A 25,334-nucleotide genomic window follows, 5' to 3' on the forward strand; every position below is an offset into this window, starting at 1 on the left:
TGCCAGCCAGCCCTCCAAAGGCCATGGGGCTGCCACTCCAAGAAGCATTGGCCACCAAAGGACGCTGTAGCTGTCAGCACTCCCATCTTTTGGTGTTCCTGCTGTGAGGACAATTTAATCCTGCTCCTGCACCATTGTACAGTAATGCTGCATGGTACTCTGGCTGTCACTGCCAATGCAGCCAGGAAAGCATGCAGGAGCTGCTGGGAAAGCACACGGTAATAATCAGGGCAGTGAAAGAGCAGTAATAGCCAATGACTGGGCTTTTATGAAAGCCCAGATATTACTAAATATATTTTAACTGTTCACTCTCACAGCTCGCAATGACAGCAGCAGACCCAGGTGGCTGTACAGGCTCTGGGTTTGGCGTCTGTCAGTCCTCCACTGGGACAGGCTGGGAGGCACTGCGGAACAGCCCACAACCTATGGGTAGCAGTGGTGGAGATTCAGGAGGTGGTGCTCTGCCCAGAGCCATAAATGACAGCTGAAAGCCTTGGCCCTCATTAGAGCTGGGTGAGCCACCCTGGGGTTCTGTGGGGAGCAGGAATGAGGTATTTCTCAAAGTGCTGCCAACTTGCTCCTATGGCACCAGGCCTCATCCTGCCTGTGTGCCTATTTATTCAATGCATTGGCCCAATTTATTTTGCCAAACAGAACACTTTTGGGGGACCATGCTATGCTACCCAGGGACTTCAACTCCAGCCCAATGGGGTGAGCATCATCCTATTGTGGGGAGAAGCTCAGGTCCCAGGGCCCTGTCCCCTCGTGGCCCTTGGCACACCCCTTGGCAGGGGGTAGACCTTTGGCATGGATCAAGCTTGTCCCTCTGCAGGCTCATACCTCCAAGGTCACCACAGTTCTCCAAATCGGGGCCTAGAGGTCTCCTAGAGGGACGCTTATTTCGTTCTTTCCTAAAACTGATTTTGCTACTTTCATTATTTATGTTATTCAGTGCTAACATCTCACCCCAAATCCAAGCCTGCTCCCCCTAAAAATCCCCTCAGTAGTGCCAAGGAGAGCAGTCGGTTACTGACTGGTGGCCAAGGAGCATTGCTGGGCCACGCAAGAAGTGGCCCACCAAAGACCACAGGCCAGCAGGATGTACGGCAGCATAGAAATGCGACACGGTGGTATTAATGATAATTATTCTCATTTATTATAATTATTGTTCAGTTTGAAAAAGGAGCCTGGAGCCAAGCATTATGCTAATTGGCACATTTTTTAGTTGTTGTTCTTTTAGTTCTGAAAACAAACTGGGGTTTAGTATTCTTTTTGTTCATTTGTTTGCTGTGTTTGGTCCTTTGTTTTTTCTTTTGTTCATTCCATCACATTGAAAAAGGAAGAAAAGAACCTTTTTTCCCCCCTCTTTTGTTTTAACTCACTCGTTAAGTCTGGACTCCTCGGATGAACGTAACATTGCACACACACACACTTGGAGAAGAGAGAGAGGAGAGAGAGAGAGAGAGAGCGCTCGCAGTGGGCAGACAGACACACGCACGCGCCAGGTCAAAGAACTCTGATACAGTGCAAGAATTTTCCCAAAATGATTGGATCATCATTACCAAAAACTTGCCATAACAACACCAAGAAACAAAGAAATGTTTAAGCCACACTGTTTGACTGGGATTTTTCCTGCTTTTTTTTTTTCTTTAAATGTTTGCCACACAGAGAGAAAAAGGGTTTAAGTGGTAATGGGAGAGGGACAGACAGGCTCACAGATGTGAGCAGGAAGGGGGGAGATCGAGATTGGGGTGGGAAGGAAGGATAGAGGATAGGGGGAGGGAGGGAGGGGCAATGGGGAGTCATTTCTTAATGTTCAGGCATTTTCTTGGTCCGCCTTGCTCTCTTCTTCTTTCACCTCTTCCTGCTGGGCACTTTCAGTAGGTTTGGTTTCTTCTACAGCATCTAGTGGGGAAAGAGATGGTCCAGCGTTAGTCAGCCATGATCTAGAGCATCCTGCACGCGCACACAGCCTGATGGACTGCATGACTTCAGGCTTGTCGGTCCCAAAAGTGACCTAGGGCTTAAAGTCCCTGGAATTTCTGTAGCTTGGAAAGAATATGCTAAGGTTCAGTCCAGCAGGCAAATATGTAGCTCTCACAAAACACCTTCAGCCAGAAAGCATGTGCCACTGGAAGGAGCTGCCCTGCTCACTGCTGATGTGCCAGACCACCACTGTCATTTCATTACGGGCACTGATTAGACTCTTGGCTTATCAACTAGATCACAGAGCCTTTTACAGAACCCACTGATGGTACCAACCACTGCTGAATTTTTGTCCCCCAATTACCGCTATGGATCCTCCCAGCTGAGACTTAATGAGGTCACAAAAAAAAACCCCTCTATATACACTTGAAGCCTGCAAGACCCAGAGGGAAAAATTTTATAACTTGTAACTGAAACTTCTCTCACACTGAACAGAGATCTAGAGAAATATCTCTAGCCTTCAAGAATGGGAGTCTTCACCCAGAGGCTGCCACATCTCTCTAGTTTTCTGGTCTCTCAGAAGCAAAGCTGCCCTGGGGGAAGCAGTGAGTACAACTGGAGGCTGGGTCTGCCTGTCAGGCAGACACCTTGTTCTGACACATCATTCACATGAGAAAAAAACTAATGCTAGGAGCTATCCCACAATGAACTAGACAGAGGATCAGAATCCAGGGGAAGGCAGAGGCAGCCAGGAGGAACAAGGAAACAAAAACAATGCCCCTCAAGCTGGAGTGATCTCACTTCTGTGTTCATCTAGCCCATGCCTCCTTCATTGCAGCAGGATGGATTTAATTGTCTCTGAGCTTCTACTGCCCAGCTCTCATCAGGGTACAGTAACATGTCCCCAGCCTCTTTCAGAAACAATCCCTGCACTGTTTGGATTGCTTTTTACAGGACAAGGTGGTGTCCTGTAAAAGGTGGCTGCAGGGCTGTAAGACAGAATAATGAAAAGGGTCTTAGTGCACTGTAGTGACTGGCCTGCTCCCTTGCCATCTCCCCTTTTTCTCACTGGCTCCCACACCCATGGAGAGGTCAAACAAGCAGCAATCCGACTTGGGATAAAGAACAAGGAAAAGAAACAAGTGCTGAAGGGCTGGGTGGTGTGGGACAGACCACATGTCATTGGTATGACATATACCTCAGTGATGGCACTCAACATACCTCTGTAGCATCACTGTAACCACAGTGGTCATTCAGAGAGCACTCTGGGCTCCCTGCACAGTTCCTGGCTTCTCTGATGGGCTATCAAAGTACGTTGTACCAGTAAATATAATGGGCCAGGGACTGCCCCAGGGCCAGCTGGCACCACACAGCTTATGTCCATATGGATAAACTCTCTTCTTCTCCAGAAGAGGGTAGCTGTGTCTGGGACCTGTCTGAAGCAAAGCTACTTGGTGTACACAAAAATCACACCAGGGCCTGTGCCGTCAGTCTGACAATGTGGATGTTCACTTACCAGTGTTTAGTTTGTGAGGATTAGCACCCTCATACCCACGTTTAGTGAGGATGCTATTTGGGATGTGAAAGTTTCCTTACTGACACCATTCATGCATTTTGGCCTGGTCCATTTGATGCCATCAGATGGCAGACTTGTATTTGCTTCCAATACTGGCAGTAGGTGCTACATTCCTGCTTCCCTCTCCCTCAGCTCTTTAGCCTGGGTTTTAAATATGTTCCTAAGCACCACTTCCTTATGAATCACCTTTAAGTTGTGTGCAACTTCCCATTTGGAATCATCTTCATTAAAGGATCTGCTTCTGGACCTTCAAATACTTTTTATCTTTGTCAACCGACTGCTGATTTCCCAAAAGAAAAAAATTTCTGTGAGAACATCCCCATGGCCACAGCCACTGCATTGCAAAACCCCTGTCAGCAAAAACATCTGTGGACTTTCCTTCCCTTGATACTGAACAGCTAAGCAGGACTCCATCCAGCTATTCAAGGACTCCATCTGTATCTGGTACAGCTACCACCACAGACCAGAGACAAAACAGGCTACTGATTAAAATAGGATTGTAACAAGTGCCATTGGGAGGCAAATCTTGGCCTACTTTTTAAAATTTTCCTGAATGACTTGATCACTGGGAGGGAGGAGAGTCTCTTTAATGCTGCTCTTTAAGGCATTCATAGCAGGAGACACGTTGAATGATGAAGCTGAGAGTAGAATCCCAGTGTGCAACCATCTACCCCTAAACTTGAGTGAAAAGACTATTGTTAGCCAGCAGCAAAGTCTGGTTTCTTACGAGGCTCTGACAGATCCTAGTAAGGCAGAATTTCTGGGGTTTTCTCCTCACATAAATGGAAGATGAGTGAAAGAGTAATGTGGCTTCAGGAGCACAAATCCTGACACTGTTTTTCATTGTGTTTAAAACTTTTTGTGTCTTCCTACCAAAAATATGCACGGGTTTTAGCTGGCAGTCCCACAGCCCCCTCAAGACAGCACACCAGACGGGCCCATAACACTGCAAGCACAGGGACAGACAGACACTGGGGAGTCCTGCACATCTGCTGTGCTACCGAGTCACACAGATGCCCTGTTAATCACCAGCTGAAAGTGGGGTCCAGCTCCTACAGTGATGGGCTCTTGACAGCACTCCAGGAGGGATGGGCAGGAAATCTCACACCCGAAGTGGGGGAGCTGGCAACCTCAGTGATGCTGGTTAGCTCACAGTGTTCCCATGCTGTCCTTGCGCTTAGGATAAGCAGGCAAGTTGAAACACAATTTTCTGCCGTGTTTTATTCCCTGTTAGCTCACCGCAGTGGCAAATCTAATTTCCAGGGAGTGCCCATGGCGCCTAGAGATCCCTGGCTGGCAGAGGAGCTGCACAGAGGTGCCTCACTGTCCCCATTAATGTTCTCTGGGGAGCAGATAGTGGCAGGCCGATGACTCTCTGCTGAAGCAGGCCAGAGACAGCGCTGATTTCTGTCATGGATGAAATAGGCTGGACTAAGTGGGGTCATGGAACAGCAGGAACAATTTAAGGTCACTTCATCACATATTCAATCAACGGAGAGGAATCCTACAACCCAAATGCTGGACTGTGCATATCCAAGTATAAACAAGAAGTCCAGCTTTTTGAATAAGAATTATCACACAAAATTCAGTGAATCACTCTCCCTCTTTTCTCTTGCATGATATTGAAGCAGTAAGGGGAAACATTCTGTGTACTGCTACACCCTGTTATGTCTTACTTCCTAGCAGCTTTAGCAGTGTTTCATCGGTCTTTGGGATGAGGGAAAAGAAGCAACCTGGTGTTATTATGTAATAATGAACTTTAGCAAGAAGCAATATCATGAAGGAAAAGGAATTCAGCACAAAAAAATAAATTTGAAGCTGTGGCACTGCTAAACCACAGCAGTAAAAAGAAGAGGATTCTCTCTGCGCTGTGGGAGCAGTGCATCAGAGCCCCAGTGACATCAGGGCCAGTTAACAGCAGTTTCTAATTCGGAGGAGAGGTGAGACAGTTTATCTGACTCACCAGTTTGTTTGGTGCAGGCTATTTCTGCAGTATGTTCTCTGGGCTTTCTCCAGCCTTGTTTTCAGTGTCCCAGCAAAGGAGGGCAAGGTATTTCCAGGGAGATGAGTAGATAGCTATCCTGAGGATTCCATACATCAGAGAGAGTATTTCTTACATTGCTTTTTACCCAATACTAGCCTTGATTTTCCAGTTTTTTGAACTCTGGGCTATCGCACCTGTGGGTTTATAGTGGACAGATAGCATTATACAGACAGAACTGCAGTTTTGGCATTTTACATTCACTTTGCTCTTTGTTGCAAAGGTGATAAAAAGTGGTTGAGAATTGCAGCCATCCCCTGCTTGAGGAACAAAAGCATTTTATCCTGGGTAGCCAAACTTCCACCTGTTTAAAGCTGCCTCCCTTCTGAACATGCCAGCACTGTGCGATCTCCTCCTGCACGATCAGAGCCCCCTATGTCCACTTGCAAGGGACAGAACAAGCAGGAAGCAGTGAGCTGTTTCATCAGGTGGACCTGGACTGGGGCAGCATCAATGTGCATGTGGTGACATCATGAAATGAGAAAGCTGAAGTCAGAGTAGATGGACATCTCACCAAACTCCAGACATCTACAGAGAGACATCTGCAGCTGATCTTTTCACCGTCTCCTTCCTTCCTAATTAGTGGAAATAAATAGGACATTTCTAAGGCTCTATTAACTTGTCTTATTTAGATGCCTACTTTAGGACAAGTTTCAGTCTGGGAATACCTACACCTGCAGCAAGCCAAGGTGGAGACATTCACATTTATTCTAGGGCCCTCCAGCTACAAAGCAAAAAGAAACTCACAAAATGAGAGTGGAGGAAAGAAAACAGGAGGGGAGGCAGAGCTGTAATATAAAGCAAAAAAAAGCTTGAGGGGGGGCCAAAACCAAATTCAGTCCTGAAGGAAAAAGCAAGAATGGCTAGGTCAGAAAGCCAAAAAAATCACCTCAAACCAACAACAAAGCCAACCTAGTTTGTGCTTGCAATCCCCACCCTTACAGTTCTTTTAATGGGCACCAGTCATCACTTGCACTGTTCGTGGTCACTCCAGTCCTGTAGTCCCACCCTTCTAGCTTTGAGACTTTAGTTTGCTTTTTTTATTTCAGCCTTTGGAAATCTATGCTGCAGTCCAGATCATCTTATACCATAGGATAATTTTGCCAAAGAGACAGGCATCTGTGAGCTGAGCCGCCACTGTTTCACTTCCATTTAGCACTCTGGATGGTGCAGTCAAGTTGAGAAACCTTTTGGGCAGCCTTGGACAAACCTTAAGCCGTTGCTGCGGAATTGTTTAAGGGGTAGAGCTGCACGGTGGGAGAGGCCGATGTGTGTTTGCTTCCCTGCTGAAGGGCCTGTGTCAAAGAGAGGCTTCATACCTACAGCTCCACCTGGCACCAGCTGGGCAACAGCCTTACCCATGGAAGAGTAACAATATGGAAGTGAGACATAGAGCCTTGCTGCAATAGGGTCAAAGAGAGCTCCTGCTCCTCAGCACTCCATTTATTTCCTGGAAAGGGTGAGAGTCATGTCTGCGAGCCCTGCTGGGGAGCAAACGCCTGGAACATATGCAGCTCTGGTTTCTGTGAAGCTGAAGCAGGCACGCAAGCAGCAGTTCTGCTGGATGGTGGTACTTCCAGCTGCCTTTTCTACACCGTGCTCTAATGGCTGAGTGTGCAGGCTCCTCTCCAAGTCTCTCCACTGCCCTACATTAGTGAAATTAGGTTGAGTGGATTTCCGGGTAAAACGCTCTCTCTTGGGACCTGCCCAGCTCCTATCTGACTTGCCAAGATTAATTAAATCAGAGCAGACATCAGCTTATGACCACAGTAGAAGCAACCTCTCTCATGATCATTTCTTTTGTGGCTGGTGGCTTGGGTTTTGTTTTCCTTTTTGTCTCTGTTCCACTGCAGATCTTTAAATTACCACAGCCAATGCCAAGAGAAGAGAAATTGCACAACACTCTGAGATTCTAATACGGATGCAGAGATTTTGCTTTTGCTGCTTTCTCACTGTTTGCATAATTATTGCTAATATTGATTGTGCAGCTAGAACTCTCCTGTGCATTCATGCTGAAGTACTGCCCAGATCTACTCAGACACTGCTCTCTCTAGCATTTGTCGTGCTTCCTCCTTTCTCTGTCCTTTGCCAGCTACAGCTCGGGCAGAGATGGAACGGAAAACCTGTTCCTCATCCGGTTGTCACTCTACTCCTAAATATTAATCTGGGCTTTCCTGCCCTCTTATCAGGAGATCTCATATGACCCAGAGACGCTACTTAGAATTTTTTTCTTTTTGAAGGTAAGGAGCACTGGAAAGCCTCATTTAAAATCCCTGCCCTGAGCATCTCCTAGTTGTAATGACATTTGGATCCAGATTTGGATCCAGGCTTCACAGCTTGATTCATCTGTCCCGATCCATCTGTCCTTCTAGCCAGCCAGAAGTCTATTCCAGGCAGACGATGGTAGGTCTGAGACTGCTGAAACAAGACACACTTCAGGTTCAGAGCTGTTGCTTACACAGTTCTGTCTCTGGTCCATGTTAGCCCATTGCAGTCAGCCCTATGATGTGTCATATGCAGAGCTAAAATCCTCCACCCTCCCAACTTGCTGCTTCTAAAAACTGGTAGACTTATGCTGCCCCAGCTAAACATTGAGAAATGAAGGAATTGGGTATTTCAGGTAAGTGGTTGTGTCTGGTCCAGGGTATCGGCTTGTACGATTTCTCCCAAATCCCTGGTGAATCCCTCAGTCTGTACAGACAGACCCATGGTACTGATTCCTGTGAGCCCTGGGCGTCCTTGTGAGCACATGGCACATGGGAGATCTGCAAACCCTTGGCACACCCTGTAACAAGGTGGTGGGGAGGAATGTCCCGAGTGCAAGCAAGGAGGTTCAGGGAAGTTGCCCAGTAACTACTGGAAAGAAGCAAGCAAGTCAGCCTGTTAAGCTTGAACTAAAGAGGTGAACATGGCCCCATACATGGTAGCTTGGGCCTCCTATTCCTGTACCCCCTCATCTTTTTCCAGAACCATGTAAGAATGGTTCGGTTGCCCCAGCAGTGAGAAAAAAAAGCAACTTCTGTAAGTCCCATGGCTGGTAACTTCGGTCCAAGCTTGGACAGCTGCCTCTTTTTCTGATCCTTCTAAACCTTCAGAGCACAGCCAGACCCAGTTCTGTCGCCCCAGCTGCCTCTGTGCTTTGTCAGGCTCAAGAGCCAGTGGCTTAGGGATTTCCACTCCTTCTCATCCCACCCCATGCCTTTCTTCCTCCAGCACCACCATGGAAATCCAAGCCCACATTGGCATCCATGTGTGCAGTAGATGGAAAGGGAGGGAATGGTGGGAGAGACGCTCAGGGTGTGCGGCAGTGGAAAGGGGAGTCAGGCTTACAGCTCCATTGCAAACCATTTTTCACAGTGTCTAGACACCAGCTGCCAGGTTGCCACGGAAACTCCCCAACTTTGGCTGAGGGAGGGAGCACTGAGGTCTCCAGAGAAATGGGAGTGATGGAGGAAGAGGGTGGGGGGGAGAAAAGGGAGGATGTTCCTTGTGAATGTGAGGTGTTATCCTGTTGCACCTACCTTTGCAAATATTCTTCCATCCTGGATAATGGGAAAGAAGCAGCTCTCCTTCTTTCTTCCACTTCTGCTTCTTTCCCATATCCATGGATGCAGCCAGACATGGAGGCTGAGAAAAACAACATGCCTACTGCTGACTGTTCATTTACTGCTGCCTATTACCAGCACTTTTGTCCCAAACTTCCTGTATACCGTACCCATAACTGGGCAACTTCACTCCAGCTGGAACTGGAAGAAGCCTACCAGAGTGGTGAGGTTTTCAGACAGCAAGATATCCTTTAGCAAGGCCCATCCCTTGGGCACTGCCACAGCTACAAGCAAAGGCAGCTCCAGGGAGGACAGAGTGCTCCCACCTGGCAGCAGTGCGATCTTTCACGGTGCTTCTGTGGGGATGCTTTGCTGCACCAGACCGTGGTGGGCAGGTGGGACACTCTGCAGTACAGTGGCCAAAGGCAAAGTAAAAGAGCTTTTTCGGGATGAGAGTGCCTTGGAGGCAGATATTTTACACTGGCATTGAGTGGCCTCCTACCAAACAGCATCAAAGGTGCTGTGACCTCAGAGGTGTTGTGACCTTAACAGACCTCTACCAAGGTTCCATGGTCTTCACAGCCAGGGAGCTTGAAGGGCAGAAATGGGAAGTGACTCGTGCAGGGTATCCCCAGCCATCAGCTGGATCAGAGTTGATCTGATGAACAATCAGGTGCTCAGCTGCCCTCTATCTCCTGCGTTCATTTCTTCAGCTGAGAAAAACCTTAGAAAAAAGTACCCATAAATTGTTCTTTACTCTTCTTCTCCTCTGCCCCTGTTGATTTCACATAGGTCCTGCAGACCAGAAAGGGTACTCTTTAATTCCTTAAATACCTTATGATTCAAAGAGCTTGAATATAGAGATTTTAATTTCCTTCCAGCTGTGGAATGTAACAGTTGACAGCTGCTTTTGGCACGTGTTGGAAATCATGATGTCCCCATCTCATGCAACATTCTTTTGTGCCACCCATCATTTCTCCCTTGCTGGTTAAGTTCTGGAGGATGGTTTAGAAATATAGGGCATGTGAGGGGACAGAAGAACAAGATCTTTCTGACACCCATCCATTTATTCTTTAGCTTCTTTAGAGCAACTGCCCTGTGAGATTATAGGGGAGAAATCAGAGGAAAGATAAGAAGAAATGGAAATACCCTGAATAGATATAGGCCAATTGAACCTCATTGAAGTGACAGATAGTGATTGTTCTATAGCCAGGACATTCCTAGCAAAGTAATTAATTCAGGGAATGAAGCTTACAGTACTTTGGGGACAGAGGTTTGAATTTGGAGAGGCCAAGCAGATGCACAGAGAACAGCACAGCAAGTGACAGAAGCCTGACAGACAGATCAGGTCCTCAGAGGTCTGCCCATCTCACAGCTCTGCTGAGCAGCCTGGCAATGGTGGTAGGATCAGTAGGGGGATAAAAATGAACCTGAAACTGTGGCAGACTGCTGGCATTCATGCACTGCTGATCCTGAAATAAAGAGGGTTAAGAAGAAGAAGGAAACGTGCAGAGTGGTAGAGCCTTTGGGTTGTCATCTACAGCTCCCACCTCCTCACACAGGACTGGCTGTGAAGCTGTTCTCCTCCCCTTCCCCGGCAAAACTGCCTAGGGAAAAGAAACTAAAGGAGGAAATCTTCTGTAATTGCAGCAAAATGGTCTAGAAATTCCTTCAGTGCATCCAGAATTAATGTGCTGCTCCTCCCCTCATACTCCTCCCCCTTCAGCTGTCAGTGGCAGGAAAACAAATTGCTGCAGCCCTTACTACAAACCACACGCCCGCCTCCCTTCCCCCAGCCCAAAAGACATGTGCCATTCATAAGCTGCCTGACTGCTGGTCTCCATTATTAAAGCCTAGAAGACTGATAAATTGGGGATTCATGGAGCCTGCAAGCCTCCAACAACCACATTGCCATGGAAACCAGAGGCAGCCTCCATCTCCAGCAGAAATGATATTGATCTAGCTGAAGGCAGGGAATTACAATCAAGGAGAGGATATAAAATGTCTCTTTTTCTTCCCTTTGCCATCCTCCCATTTCGAGTTTAAATGAAGGAGAAATTTCATTTAGAGATCATTAGTTTGTTTCCGTCCATCATCATACACGAAGGCTCTGCAAATTGGATGCTAAAATTAATTAAATGCCAGTTGTCAGGCTTTCCACAGCCATCTTCTTGATAACTGTCCCCAGCAGTTGCAACACCAACGATGTCATCTCTTTGCATCAAAGAAATTACTAATATTTCTCAAACGCACAGCTGGTGCACACCCATAGAATCCCAATGTGTTTTGTGCAGGATGAGCACTGAAACACACGCACTGCTCTCTAGAAGGTGGTTCAGGCTTCATGCTGTACCCAGGAAAACTCCTGGTAGCCTTTGCTTTTCATTTCATCAGGAGAAGGCTTGAGAGCCCAGACACAGGAAGAGGCATTTTGAACTATAAACACTTGTGGGAAAAACCCCACTTCGAGACATCACCATGGCATTGCTGGTGCAGAGCAGTTCTCCCCTCTTCTTGAAATCCCTTGCCTGGGACTGCTTAAAAACTGCTTTTCCAAGGATGGAAAGATAAGCAGCCACAGCACTTGTCCTGCAAAACTGGGTGGGCATCTGGACACTTTCCCCAGATCATACAAAGGCCAGATTCTCCTGGGTTGACTTAAGGTGAGAGGTTGGGCTGTGTCGTCGTCCCTGCTGCCCCAAGAAATCTCTGTGACCAGAGGCGTGGTGATGCTTGTCCAGTAAGTGGTGAGCTCCAGGGGAAAGGGGGTGTAGGTCAGCCCCGAGCCATTTTCAGAGCCAAGCTGTAGAGCAGGAAGGAAGGAAGGAGCTGCCTGGAAAACCTCTCATGAGCGCTCTTACTGCCAGCACCAGTCTTCTCTGTGAAGGTGGCAGCAGCTTGCATCAGTAATTCTGATTTTAATTCAGACTTGGCAAGCTCTGTTTTATTTTTTTTTTTTAAACAATTTTTAGAGCCATTTCTCCCAGTTGGAGAGGGACTATCGAGTCTCTGAACTCTCTGAGTGCTGCACTGAGCGAACCGATGCAGCTGTCCCACAGTAGCCATCTCGGTTTAATCAGCTTTTCACAACAACAATTCCATCAGGCAGATAATGAATTCGGCCGTGACATGAGGCATGAGGGCACTCGGTGGGACAGCTGCAAATGCTGGGGAGACCACCTAGGGGCATAGCCAGGCAGCCCCATGCCCCATGCACAGCCAGCTGTGCCATGGCCAGGATGCACTCCCGCTCTAGAGCAGCGGGAATGTCTGGGTTGTCAACAGCTCCTCAGTACTGCCCACTATTGTGGAAAAAAGTACCCTTATAGGGAGCTAAGACAGCCCTTTGCTAAGATAGTCTGCAATGACAAGACTCCTCTTCCTCATTAAAGGTCATTTTCCTTGGCCCTTACTCAGCTGTGGGGCCAAGCAGTAGCTGCTCCTCCACTATCACGTGTGCAGCCAAAGTCTGCCCTGAAGCCCAGCTCTGCACAGGTCTGTGGAGGCCCACAGTTACCACAGCTTCCACGTGCAGAGTTTGTAAGTTTTTGACCAAGGTGGAGCAGCCCAAAATTTTGGCTTGAGCACCATCATTTTGACAGTGATGGGCATAAGAAGAAGAGGGCCTGATAGGAGGCATGAACTCATCAGGCCTGAGCTGCTCTGAAATTGCTCTGAAATTGCACTGAGGCATAGGAAGTGGCACCCCACCATTCTGTGCTCTTATTGTCTCCTCCCGCTGATTTTATTTGCTGTAAAGGTCCTTGGCTCGGGTCCTGCCTGCTGGTCACAGAGTGATGTTGTAAGGTATCCATGTGAATGAACATGTCTCTCTTACTCTTCCTCTCTTGCTGGAGCTGTTCCACTTCCATAAACCATTAAACATTTATTGGGCCAGAGGAAAACATTGACCCTGTAGACCAGTGGTGAGGGCACTCATCTGGAATAGGGGAGACCAAATGCCACATCCTGTCTCCAGCAAACAATAAATAATTTATACAAAGTGGGATAGCTCCAGCAGGAGGGATCAGGGGAAAAGTTTTCCAGCAGCCCAATGGCTTGCTTGCAAAGCTCACTGGATTTCAGCTTCCTGGCATAAAGCCCACCCTGTCTTCTGTCCCACTCAAGGAGGACCTGACCCTCACATGCTAGCTACTCTAAAAGCAGGCAAAGGTTTTCTTACTACTTTAATCTACAAATCCCGTAATTCGTGGTAGTGGTATATATTATGTTTGGGTTTGAATAATTAAAGGATCCTTTAATGAAAAAAAGATTATCACAGAACAATTCCAGTCCAGCAGGACTCAGAAGCTCTGAATGGTTGTGGTTTAAACTGCACTTAGGCTTAACTCCTCTCTTTGGGAGAACCATGTCTCTGTGTTTTGCTAGAAATGAGGCCAAGAAGCAGTTACATGCTACATCCGTTAGGAGTGGCTGGAATCTTCTCCTTCTTCCCTGATGTAAAAATCAGTGATTCCATCCATTTTTCTCATAGTCATTTGGCTGCAGCAATGAAAAAGGTTTCTATCTTGAGGCACAGAAAACCATTTTCTTTCTCATCTTCTGTCTCTTCATTGAGTGCAGTGAACAGTGCTGGGTCAATGTCTCTGGAGACCAAAGTCTGCTGCACAGCAGCAGTGCTGTGCATTTCTTTCCCCTGCCTGCCTGGTGGGCCTCAGCTGTCTTTGGGAGAGGTTGTGTCATGGACAAGAGGTCAAGTTTAGTCCAAATAGGCACCATGCTTGGCCACACTGGTAAGTCTCCCAACTAAGGCTGGGCAATAGTGCTGGGATGGCTTTGGGTAAACATACCTTCAACGCCCAAGACAAGCTTAAAGGCAGGTGCCAAACCTGTTTGCACTGCTGAAGCTTCTTCCTAACACCCATCAGTGCCACTGCTTGCAAACCTGCAGCACCCTGAAAGTCCATGCTGACCGTAAGGAGCTGATCCATGGGACAGTGCAGGACTGAACAGGGGTGGTACAGAGTTCCAAGATCAAGGTGACACTCATGCCTCCTCACTGTTTGGCAATAAAGAAGTTACTTTCTTTCACCACCTGCATCCCTGGTGTACTACTTGAATAAGGGACTGTGAATGAAGACAAAGAGCAGGACAGAATAGCTGCTCCTATGAACTGCAGCAGCCTTACCAAAGATAAACTCACAGCAGCCCTCTGATCAGATCCCCTGAATGTGGGGGATTTCCATCCCTTCCGACAACAGGGAAAGCAGAGGACCAATGTTACAACACAGTGCTGAGTGCCTTCCAGGGGGCGAAACATAGATACCATTTGTAAGCAGATCTAAGATTAAGGCAGACTCCTTCAACTCACAAATATTTCTGAAGAGGGGCAGACCCAGTCACAGGGTTTGGTCTCCTGTGGCATATCCCTTGTTTCAGCCCAGATGACTGGAGGTTATTCTGAATTGCTTGTGACATTAAGGCTGAAATCACGGGTGAAATCCTAGTCTTACAGAAGCAGGATAGATAACACGGAATGTCTAAACTGGAACACATACTCTTTCTTTTTTCTAAGTCCACATCCAGTTAGGGAATGGAGTCCCATATTCATTTGAAAACTAGACAATTATGGACTTAGTCCACACAAGCTTGCATTCACACCTCCCTGTTAGAGGCTTGTGTCATTTCCAAATCAATGTATGCCCCAAGCTTTTAAGAACATCAAAGAGGTTTTTAAAAGTACTTGCTACTGCCCCAACTTTAAATTACTTTTACTTTATTCTGTCTTCCATCTCTTCAAGTGGTTATCAAGTAAAATCTTTGAAACATTTTTCACAGCTGCTAAGACAGTTTTGTCAAGGTCAGCAGCACTAAGGAATGCTCCTGCACAATGGCCAGAGTTCTTGTTCCTACTCTCCTATCTCTTTACCTGTACCTGAAATGCATTATCAGCTATGGTTCTGTACCACTGCACCCACTTCAGCACTGGGATTTGGATGCTCTTCCAAATGTCAGAGAGATTTTCTTCTTCGTTAAGCTCTGTAGGTTACAGGTAATGTCCGGTTATCATTATTAGCATTACCAATTACTGTGTTTTGCTGAGGGAAGATGGAGAGGTTGAATAGTGTTTTCCACCTTCTGCTTTCTTTCATAATGAAAAGAGGACTCATTTGCTATTGCCTCGAGGTACAGCTGGGAAATCTCTCATTCTTTGAACACTGGATAATTGGGACCTTATGACCTTTATTTAAGACTTATTTGCATGAAGCATTGAGTCTCACTTTTCTGGTCATTAGGGGAACAGCATTTTCCTTTACATCTCTGGACCCTGTCCAGCTTTCCATGGTTCTTTTCCTGAGTACACCACAGCCTGGCTAAGAGCAGGTGTCCAAGGTGGACTCCTGACTGCCAGGACTTCAGCTGAGATTTTCCTCTCTGTTCCAGTGTCCCATGCTGACACTGATGTAGCTAAGGACACAGAAAGAAAAGAGAAACATTTGCACAGATGAAATTCCCATTTGGTGATGATATAACCAAGGCTCTTTACATGGTACAGGCGATTAGAGCTAAAGGATATGTAAAGGGAGCCTTTGGCAGGGAATACAGAACTAGGAAAGAAGTCACAGTTCTAGTAACCTGCAAAACCAGACTGGACTCTTCTTCAAAGAATAGCAAAGCAGACAATAGCAGTACTCCCCATCCTCTGGGCTTCCCACACACATTATTTTAATATCTTATCTATTTTCTGCCTGAAAGATATCCAGAGTGGAAAGCTAAGAAATGAGGAAGCCCTTCTTTAAATCAAGCTTGCAGCATGAATGTAGTCTTGAGAAATACTATGCCTAGAGACCTGTTCAAATTGAGCTTGTGTAGTATGGTCTTCCACAGGTCTATTGGAGGTTCAGAACTGGAGGTGGAAACTACCCCACAGAGCTGATGCCATTGGCTTGACTTGTAAGCCTTCTGTCACTGCTTACATTTTCCTTGGTTCTCTTAGCCACTGTCCAGTCTCACAGACCATCATAAGGCTAAATAAAATATTTCAGTAGTGTCTTTACAAAAAGAGTCATTGCAGTCATCAGTGCTCATTGGGTAGCTGTCTGCAAAAAGCGAAGAGGCTGGTGTGCGTAAGGACTGGGATGAGGAACAAAAGAGAAGAAATAATGCCTTTCTGGAAATATGTGTATAAAATTACAGCCTTTTTTTGGACTGATATGAAGACACTCTGTCATTCCATCCCATAAAATAGATTTGCAAATTTAAAGGGAGTGCAGAGAAAAGCAACAGAGTTCCTAAAAATTATGGGAAAAATTTCATATAAAAAGCAGTTGAAAGCACTGCTTGTGTTTTCTTCAAGAAAGAGATGAACAGCAAGGGCTATGATGCTATGCCCTCTGTGCATAAATGCATACTGTATGATGCTATACTCACAATCAAAGGCATGAAGTAGGGCTATCACAAGCTTTTGCTATTTCTGTGATATAGCACAAGTACAGAAAGATATTTAAGGCAATGGTGGCCAATTTGTCACCAAACTTTATGGCCATTGTACGGTTGGTTGGAGTTGGGAAAGCTGTTGATGCCTCGTCAATCAGATATTTTGTGTGCATACACACACACACATATATATACATATATGCCATATAACACCACAGCTAATTAGCATCAAAAGAGAGAATACATCATGCTTTACCTGGTAAACTAAATCTTAGACAGTAGAAGACAGGGATGAGTCCCAGTAGTAGAGAAGCAGCTTACCCTAGATCTGCCCATAGCAGTGCTTTGTGCTAGCCACTGCAAGTACAATAAATAGATAGTAGCTCTGGCCTGGCTTGGCAATTTCTATGTTCCTCTACCAATTATTTGCATGGATCCTTGTGAGTACAGCTTCACCTCACCAGAGTCTATGAAATTTCCACAGAGATTGGAAGTGATCACTGCACTGACATTGATAATCCAGTCTTAATGCACCTATTATATAGCTCTTGAGGAATGTCTAACTAATCTGACTGTTCTGACCTGATGAACCTTCCAAATCCTTTTCCCCTGCACGTGGCAGTCATCCATACCACAGAGTCAGTACTTCTAATTTTAAATTTCAGTTCCCTGGAGCTGCAAATCCCAGCTGATACTCTGCAAGCTTATATCCATCTGAAAAGTCCAGCCTACTTGATCCTAGAGTAAAGAGATGACACTGGCAGTGGTGCAGAGCACTTCTGGCAGCTACAGCAAACAGTCTACACTTAAATTCCATTGTCTGTCTGTCCAGACTGCCCACAGGTCTGCTATTTGAGCCCTTCTCAGCAGAAATTTTGTTCATCATTTATGACAGAAAGCCTTCCTCCCACAGAGCATTTTCTGAACATGATCTGAATGCAGATGCAGTGGGCCACTGTGGAAAACATTGTAATGAGAGTGACTTAGAACAAAATCTAGGTGGAGTTCAAGCATTGGTCTTGTCTGTAGAGAGCCATGTGTTAGCGTGAACGATCACTGTACAACATGGCACACACTGTGACACTGGCAGGCACTGCCTTAAACAATGTCACCTCTATGTGGTTTGGAAGAGCAACAGCTGTAGCTGCCAACACCAGAAAGGGTGAAAGACTGCTGTCACCTTTCCTATAATTTGCAGCCTTCACAAAATACGCCAGTCAACCAGCCTTGAGTATCCATGTTTTCTTACTGAGGTCCCAAAAGAACTGGTACCCCTTAGGCATGAAGGAGTGGTTACCCTGCTCTCCTCAAGAGGCCTTTTACAGAGTCAGCCCACACCTTGTCATCAGGAAATATGCTTAATGTCACCTATGGTTTTATTAAAAGGGGTCAAGTACTGCTTCACCACTGGCCCACTAGTGCAGGTCCCACCTCTACAGGGCAAGCTGCATCTCATCACGGAACAGCAGACCTGAGGCATACATGGGACAAGAGACAGTATTTCACTGCAATAGAGGAGGAAATCCTGCACCTGTGTCAGGTTGCGTGCAGGAAAATTGTGGCATTCCACTTTTCTCACCCTGCCCCTCACAAGGCGATTTGCACCAATGCAAACCCAGCTATGAAATACCTATGAGATGTTTACATGTTTAGATGTTTTATGTAGACACAATACAAAGATTAAAAATTTCAGAGCAACTGAGGACTAGACACATACTTCATATATCAGCATCCATCAGGTAACCTAAACTGCATTTATAGTTTTATTTTGTTGCTGGAGCAGTACTACAGACAAGAAAATGCTGTCATGTATGCTTAGAGTTGCTCCCTCTGGGGCAGTCATGGGAAGACTACTGTATTTGCATTGCTTTCCTTGGCTGCCAGGTGTAGCAGCAGAGATAAGCTCCCTTGAAACAGGAATGGCAGTGAGGTTGTTCTGCCTCATGCCAGCTACTCCTGGGCCAAGACTGAAATTCCAAGTCACACAGCTGCAGTCCTCTTGCATAGTGCAGGCTGCATGTTCTGGCTGGTACAAGACAATAGACAGTCTCCCTTTCCAAATCTTTATATAGCCAGTGCTCCCAAAGTGCAGCAAGTATTGTCCTTTCATCAATATGGGGACTGAACTGAAAACAAAGAACTAATTCAACTGTAAACCATGAAAAAGGTTCCACAGGGACTTGCTCCCTCTGAGGAAGGGAAGATGTTGCCTCCCAGTGCTCCTTGCTTGCAGGATACAGGGCCCTGGGGGAACTGCTGACCCGCTTACATGCAAAGCACTTATCACCTGGCTGATTTTTCATTTCAGCTGTGAAGCTGCTCCATTGTAAAGCTATTTCATCAAGCACAAAAAAGCATTCTCTATTTCCCAACAAAAGAAGATCCATTTGTTTCCTTAGGCACAATTTACTCTTTCACATTCTGGGCTTTGTATTCTTACCTGACAATCTGAGAGTGCTTTGATGTGAGAGCCAACCAAATTTGGAGGTGAGATTTGAAAACTTGTGTAAGTACAAATGGAGTCTAACATTGTGTGACATTCACCTCCTCTCCTCCCTGGGAAGACATTATAGCCCATCTTCTTCCATAGTCTGCTGTGCTGGATGCTGATCTCATTTCAAAACTGCATTAACAGACTCTTTCCAGTAACTTTCATGGAGACTCTCTGGATTTAAGCCAATGAAGCCAAGATTAGAATGAGTCTCACTTCCTCATCCATATGTGATGTATAAATTCCCCCCAATCGCTTTTGAATTTTGTCCTGTTGAGTAGGTTGGCATCTAAGGGAGCCTCTCTAAGCATAATACCAACACCAAAGAGGCAAAAGCTGGATCATAAGAAGAAAACCTATAAACTTGAGTCTTGACAAGGATGCTCAGATGAGAAGACAACTTCTTGGCATTCTTGTCATCCACCAAAATACATGAAGAGGTTTGAGAGATTGTTCTTTTTACATCAATCCTTCATTGCCACTGAACAAAGCCCACTGATTCATTTCATGCCTTATCCAGGTTAGAAGTCATCTCTTTTTTCCATCTACATAGAGAATTGCTTAAGAACTGCCCTACTGTACAACTGGGAATGCTTGGGGTTCCAGACCAATTGGATGCTATTGGATGCAGGACAGTTGTCTGAAGCTGTTTCCTAAGCCATTACCAACAGACAGATAGAGCTTGTGGAACTGAGTAACAAGGAGTGGCGAGGGCTGTCAGGGGAACAACTGACTGGTACAGAGAACCACTCTGTCTTTCCCGCACTCCAGAAATATTAAACATTAAAATCTGTGCACTTGTCTTTATCTGGTTAGTTATTCCTTTCCCCACTTCCTGTCTTTTTCTGTCCTGCCCATAGATAAAGGCAAAAATCTCTCCTGGGTATAAATTAAATGCCCCTGCCTTTTGCTTGTGCTTGCACCAGGGAAGGTATGCACAGATAGCACAATACAGCCACTGTAGTAAATTTCAAGGCAGATGAACATCACCACCCCAAAGTAGCATGGTCGGCAAGCCTCAGGGTAGTAGCAGCCAAGCAAGCCATGGCAACCAGCCAACCAATGACACTGGCCAGGAGCCAATTTGATTTATTTTTGGCAGCCTGACACTGCACACTACTGTGATGGTCTTCGATCACAGAAATGATAAGAGGTGACCTTTGAAGGCCAAGGGGACTGATGAAGCTGAAAGAGGATCTGTCCCTGGGCTGGAGAAGAACTGAAGTGGCAGATGTCCCCTCTTTCATGAATGACCATCACAGCCATGCCAGCAACCACCAGTGCTGTGTTTGCTGGGGGATGACTGGGAGAAAGGTCAGGATCTGGCAAATGTGTTTAAGTCTATGGAAAGAGTAAGTACCAAGAGAGACAGAGAGGTTTAAAGATGTAAGAGAGAGTAATAGGATGAAGATGGCAAAAAGAAAACACAGGCTTTCTGTCAGGAAATATTTCCTGTCTGTGGGTACTTTCGTAATGTGAAGATGCTCTTCAGAGGAATATTCTTTAAGAAGGAAGCAGCCTCCTACTATTGTGGACATTGTGCTATAGAGTGTATTGCAAAGCACAGCCCAGAATCCTCAGAGAGATGGACAAGGAGACCTCTTTAATCTTTTTTGCATTTCTTTCTTGGATGACTCCTGGGGCACTTAGCCAGCTGTTCAGGTTTGTGACTGGAAGGCTGATATCATACTGGAATTGGAATTCAAGAAAAATCTATATTCATTAATATTTTAAAGAGGCTATCAGCTTGACTCTGGCCACACACCTTCCATGTTTGCTTTCTGCAAACATTGGTAAGCTTGAGTGTTACTGCATGCATACTGAATAAGTATAAATGGATGCACATACTGGTCTTGAACACTTGATCACTGAAAACTCATTTTTAAATACATATATTTGACTGCAGATTTTCCAGCTGCCTCTGTTGGTTAGATATTTACATAAGTAATAGTATCATGTGCAAATGCATATTAAATCGTGCATTTTAAATGGCCACTTCAAATGATGTGGCCATGAATGGTCGGCCACTTCAAATGATGTTAAAACCAACAAGAGCCTGGGGAAGATACCTGAAAATTATTTGGAATATTGCATAGAAATAAACCATTCTTTCATGAGTGACGACTCAAAACAGGTAAAATGAAATGAAAATTAAAATCAAATAGCTTGCTACTATGAATTCCCTACCTCTATCCATTACAGCAGATTAATCTGAATAAAAATGGAATGTCAATTCAAAGCAGAATCATTCTTGCTTTTAGGAATAAGGCACCCCAAGTCTTAAATAACAGGGAATTAGCATTCATTATCCTATGTACAGAGGACCCCAAAACACTGATTCATCCTGTCCTGTTCTTGCCATTGATGTTTATACCTTTGCCTAAGTATAAAACCGACACAAGTACAGCATGCAACATAGCAAATTATATCCCACTAATCACATGACATTCATGTTGCCACTCAACTCATCATATAAAGTAAGAACAAATGGCTGGAGACCTGGACAACAAAAAGCAAACATGGACAATACAACTGCAAGGCTTATTTCTAGAAACTTCTAAATAAGCAGGAGTAAAACCAGGAACCCTTTGTAGCTGAGTACAATCAGTTTAGACTCACGCTCTTTAAGGCTGCTCTCCTTGCCTAAACCTTAAATCACAAATGTCCTGCATGAGTTCCTCTCCCAATATTTAATCTGTCCTTTTGGATATCTGTTCTTCCCTATCTGTCCACTTTGTTGAGCAGGAATAGAGTTGCCTGAAGGCCCAGGTTAGCTATGAAGCTTGGAAGCCTAATTAAAGAGTGGGAGTTGCAATTTGTGGAGGAGAAGTAGTGGACCAAATGAAATTATGGAGGAACATCAGTAAGTACAACACTGGGTGCTGAGGCTCTCTAACATTTACATCAGGCTGTTTATGAGCATCAAGGTGATAGGCAACATTTTTCCTCAACAAGCTAATGAATGCAGAATGCCCTGTACAACCGAGCATTTCATGAATGTGGAGGCCAGTTTTGCTTGGTACTGCCTCTTAATTGAATTTCATTTGGAGTCTACCTCCAATGTTACCTTTTTTTTGTTTATGTTCTATTTCTTTGATAAAACAAGAAAGGTAAAGAACAAGAGAGAAAAATATCCTCATGTCTTTGATGCATTTTCTACTCAGCTCAGTATCACAATTTAAAATCAGTTCTTCTTTATGATTTTTAAACATTATATGTTTGTCAAAAAATCTCCACTTTTGCCTTTCAAGATTCTTCACCCCTTCTCAGCGGAACTGGTTAAGCAGACTTGCACTCGGTCAACAGCAAGGAATTGAAAACACCTCTTAGAGAGACTTTTGGTATTCAACCCTCTCTTCTGTCCTCACTCACTGAGCTGTCAGGGCTCTTAATCTTTCCTTTCCCTACCTGATTCTCTTACTATCCACATTTGAATCAGCTTACACATCTAAAAGCTTCATGCAAGCTTGGCTGTCATGGGGTACTCCAAGCAGAGACCCTACAAGGATAGGTGTGGATGAAACTATAAGCACTGCTGATAAAAAGATGTTCCTGACTAGGATGTGGTTGTACTAAGAATCTCATCCACACACAAGCAGATGGAAGAAAGACCCTTTTGACTCCATGACCATCCCATCAGCAAGGTCTCCTGCAGTATGAGACAGCTTTTGTCTTGTAAGATTTTCAGCTAAATTTGGAAGCCTCCAGTGAGCTGCTCAAGTTGCTCCACTGGAGCTGTCTGTGCTAGTGTGACTGAGAAGGTTCATCACTATCTTTAGCACATGCAGATCTTGGAGAGCTCTCCCTTCAAGCCTCCCAGCTGGCAGACACTCTCCTGCCACCATGGACAAAAGGGCTGATGGCACCTCCATCTAGAGGAACAGGAACCTCAGCAGGAGCTGCAGTATTTCAAAAAGCTGATTCGAAGCAGGAAAGAGGATGTTAAGCAAGAAATAAATCTCTCCCACCCCTAAAAGCTAGCAAGGGGATTCCCTTGTTAACTCTTGATCTAATCCCCACACCAGCTCTTGCTCCCAGGGGCCCAGGGGAGGTGTCCATTTCTGGAGAGGCCCATTCCCTAGTGAGGCATTCACTCACCTGTCTTCTCTTCGGTTTGGCTGCTCCCCACTGTCTCCATTTGGGGTTGCGCTGTTGCCTTGGCAGTAGCATCCTCTGCGGCAGGGGTGGTGGTGGCAGTGGTGTCAGCAGCAGGCACGTCGGCTTGTTTAGGCTCCTCTTTGTCTTGGGCTTCGTCAGCCTTCAAGGACGGCGAGTTATCAGTGGAAGCTTTAGTGGCACTTTCCCTTTCGGGGGCAGCGGCAGCAGCGGGCTTTTCCTCTGAGGAGGCAGCAGGAGTGGCAGCCTGTGGGGCTGGCTGCTCTGAGCCCGTGTCAGCGGCTCCGTCTCCTTTTTTCTCCTCTGCTGGCGCGCTGCTGTCTTTGCTGCCCTCCTCCTGCTGGGCACTGTCAGCGGCGGCTGCTTCTGTGGCAGCAGGAGCCTCGCTTTCTTTGTTCTCGGCCGCTCCGCCAGCAGGGCCTTCCTCCTTCTTGTCGGCAGCATCAGTCTCAGATGCTGGGGCATCTCCCTTCTTCTCCCCCTTGAGCTTTTTCCTTGTTATGTGTCCGCGGAAGCTGGCCTGGATTTTGGTGGCTGCCTTATGAGCTTTATCTTCTGGTTTGATGCCATCTTGCTCAATCTTTTGGTCTCCGTCCTCATTTTTTTCAACCTTTGAAGAAGAGCAAGGGAGGAGGGCAGAGGAGAAAAGAGGGAGGTAAGTTAAGATTTCCTCAGGTGTAGCAGAAGCTTTAATTTTATTGAGAATGTCCCACTTTCCCCTCCTGCTACCAGTAACAAGTTTCAAAACAGCCTTTCCATTTGGTGTGGGTTTGGAGCCAGGTGGCCCTAATTTCATCCCAAGGCTGGACAGACATAGGTCTCCAGCCAAACCTCCAGCCAGAGGTTTGTAAAAGGAATTTAAAGCACCTCATCATCTCCGTCAGCAATGCTGAGAGCATCTTGGCTGCGTAGAAAGGCTTGCACCAGCTGGGTTGTCTCTATTCCCAAGATTTATTTTCCCATTCATTTTGAAATACACCAATTTTTTCCCCCACTCATTTTCAAAACACTCTCCCGAGGGGGATTTTCACAGTCCTTCCAAATCCACCTCTGCCTTCAAGATGGTGTTTCTTTTTAATGACACCTTGTTTCACAGGTGTGTGACTCTAATGACACCAAGTGCTTTGTCTTTTATGGCTTTTTGGCTCGGGATTGCCAACAGAGAATAGGATTGCTGCCCGCCCCACTGCAGTTCTGTGCTGTCAGACGCACACAGATATTCACAGGATGTACTCCGCACGAACGCCCTGCCTGCCAGCGCTCCGAGCGCTTTGCCTTTGCTCTCCACTCATGGTTTCACTGAAGGATTAATAGGCAGATTAATATCACTCTTTCCAATTTCAGCAGACTACTATTATTTCTCTGACTATTGGGGGGAATTCAGCCTTATAACAAAGAACAGGCATTCCCCATGTTTTTTAGACTTAAATTGTGAATTAATGTCTTAAATGGGACCAAAACAGAGCCTGTGCCTCACGCTGGTCTGCTGCAGAGAGATAATGCTCAGCTTATAAACCTTCACTGCATCTACAGGACAGATCACACTTCACCCCAATAATTTAGCAGCCCTTGGGCAAGTAACAGCTCAGCTGCATATTGATGAAAGGACACTGTTCTATTAATAGTCCCATTGGGAAGCATTCAAAAGACCTACTTGGAAGCAGAGCCACTGGTCTCTTTGCTGTCTGCACCTGGTTTCCATCACTGGCTCAGGTCACGAAACAAAGGAAGCAAGCTGACTGGGAAAGATAGAAGCATTTACTCCTGGGTAGGAAGAGAGAACCACTCCTTTGGCCATTGAAACTGCAATGTGCCATCTGGGGAAAGGCTTCTGACCAGAAGAGCAGAGAGAGGGGACATTCAGTAAAAGTGTGGCAGAAAGAAGGGAGAAGAAGCCACTGCAACATGCAGATATGCCACCGGAAACATCGTGCCTGTGGAGAGGGGGAAAGAAGAGTGGCCACAGCAGCCACACTCCCTGGGAATGTGGGAGACTGGAAATGATCATTTCCACAGCACAAGAGTGGGTCGAGCACACCTGTGGAAGCGATGCTTGGCCAGGGAACCAGTCGCGTGTCCACTGCCATGCCATGGGTGGTACCCACTATGTCCCACTGGGTCCCCAGTGATCCCTCACCCTAGCACTGGTGCCCATCATTCTTTAAGTGGGTATGGTGGCCAAGGAGTGAGCAGCCCCAAACCATCAAGGAGAAGAGCCACCCCACACATCTGTGCAGGGAT

General features: G+C 46.0%; 1 protein-coding gene across 1 annotated transcript in view; it reads right to left on the reverse strand.

Annotated features, from left to right (window-relative positions):
* Nucleotides 1-1,133: 1,133 nt before the first annotated feature.
* GAP43 (growth associated protein 43) overlaps nt 1,134-25,334 on the reverse strand; it is a 53,268-nt gene continuing 29,067 nt past the window's right edge. The window contains exons 2-3 of the mRNA XM_032098513.1: nt 23,076-23,703; nt 1,134-1,905 (exon numbers count right to left, since the gene is read on the reverse strand). Of these exons, the coding sequence (XP_031954404.1) occupies nt 1,817-1,905; nt 23,076-23,703 (717 nt within the window). The 3' untranslated portion in view covers nt 1,134-1,816. The remainder of the gene's footprint in view (nt 1,906-23,075; nt 23,704-25,334) is intronic.

This window comes from Corvus moneduloides, chromosome 2 (assembly GCF_009650955.1).
Source record: "Corvus moneduloides isolate bCorMon1 chromosome 2, bCorMon1.pri, whole genome shotgun sequence".
Taxonomy (NCBI): domain Eukaryota; kingdom Metazoa; phylum Chordata; class Aves; order Passeriformes; family Corvidae; genus Corvus; species Corvus moneduloides.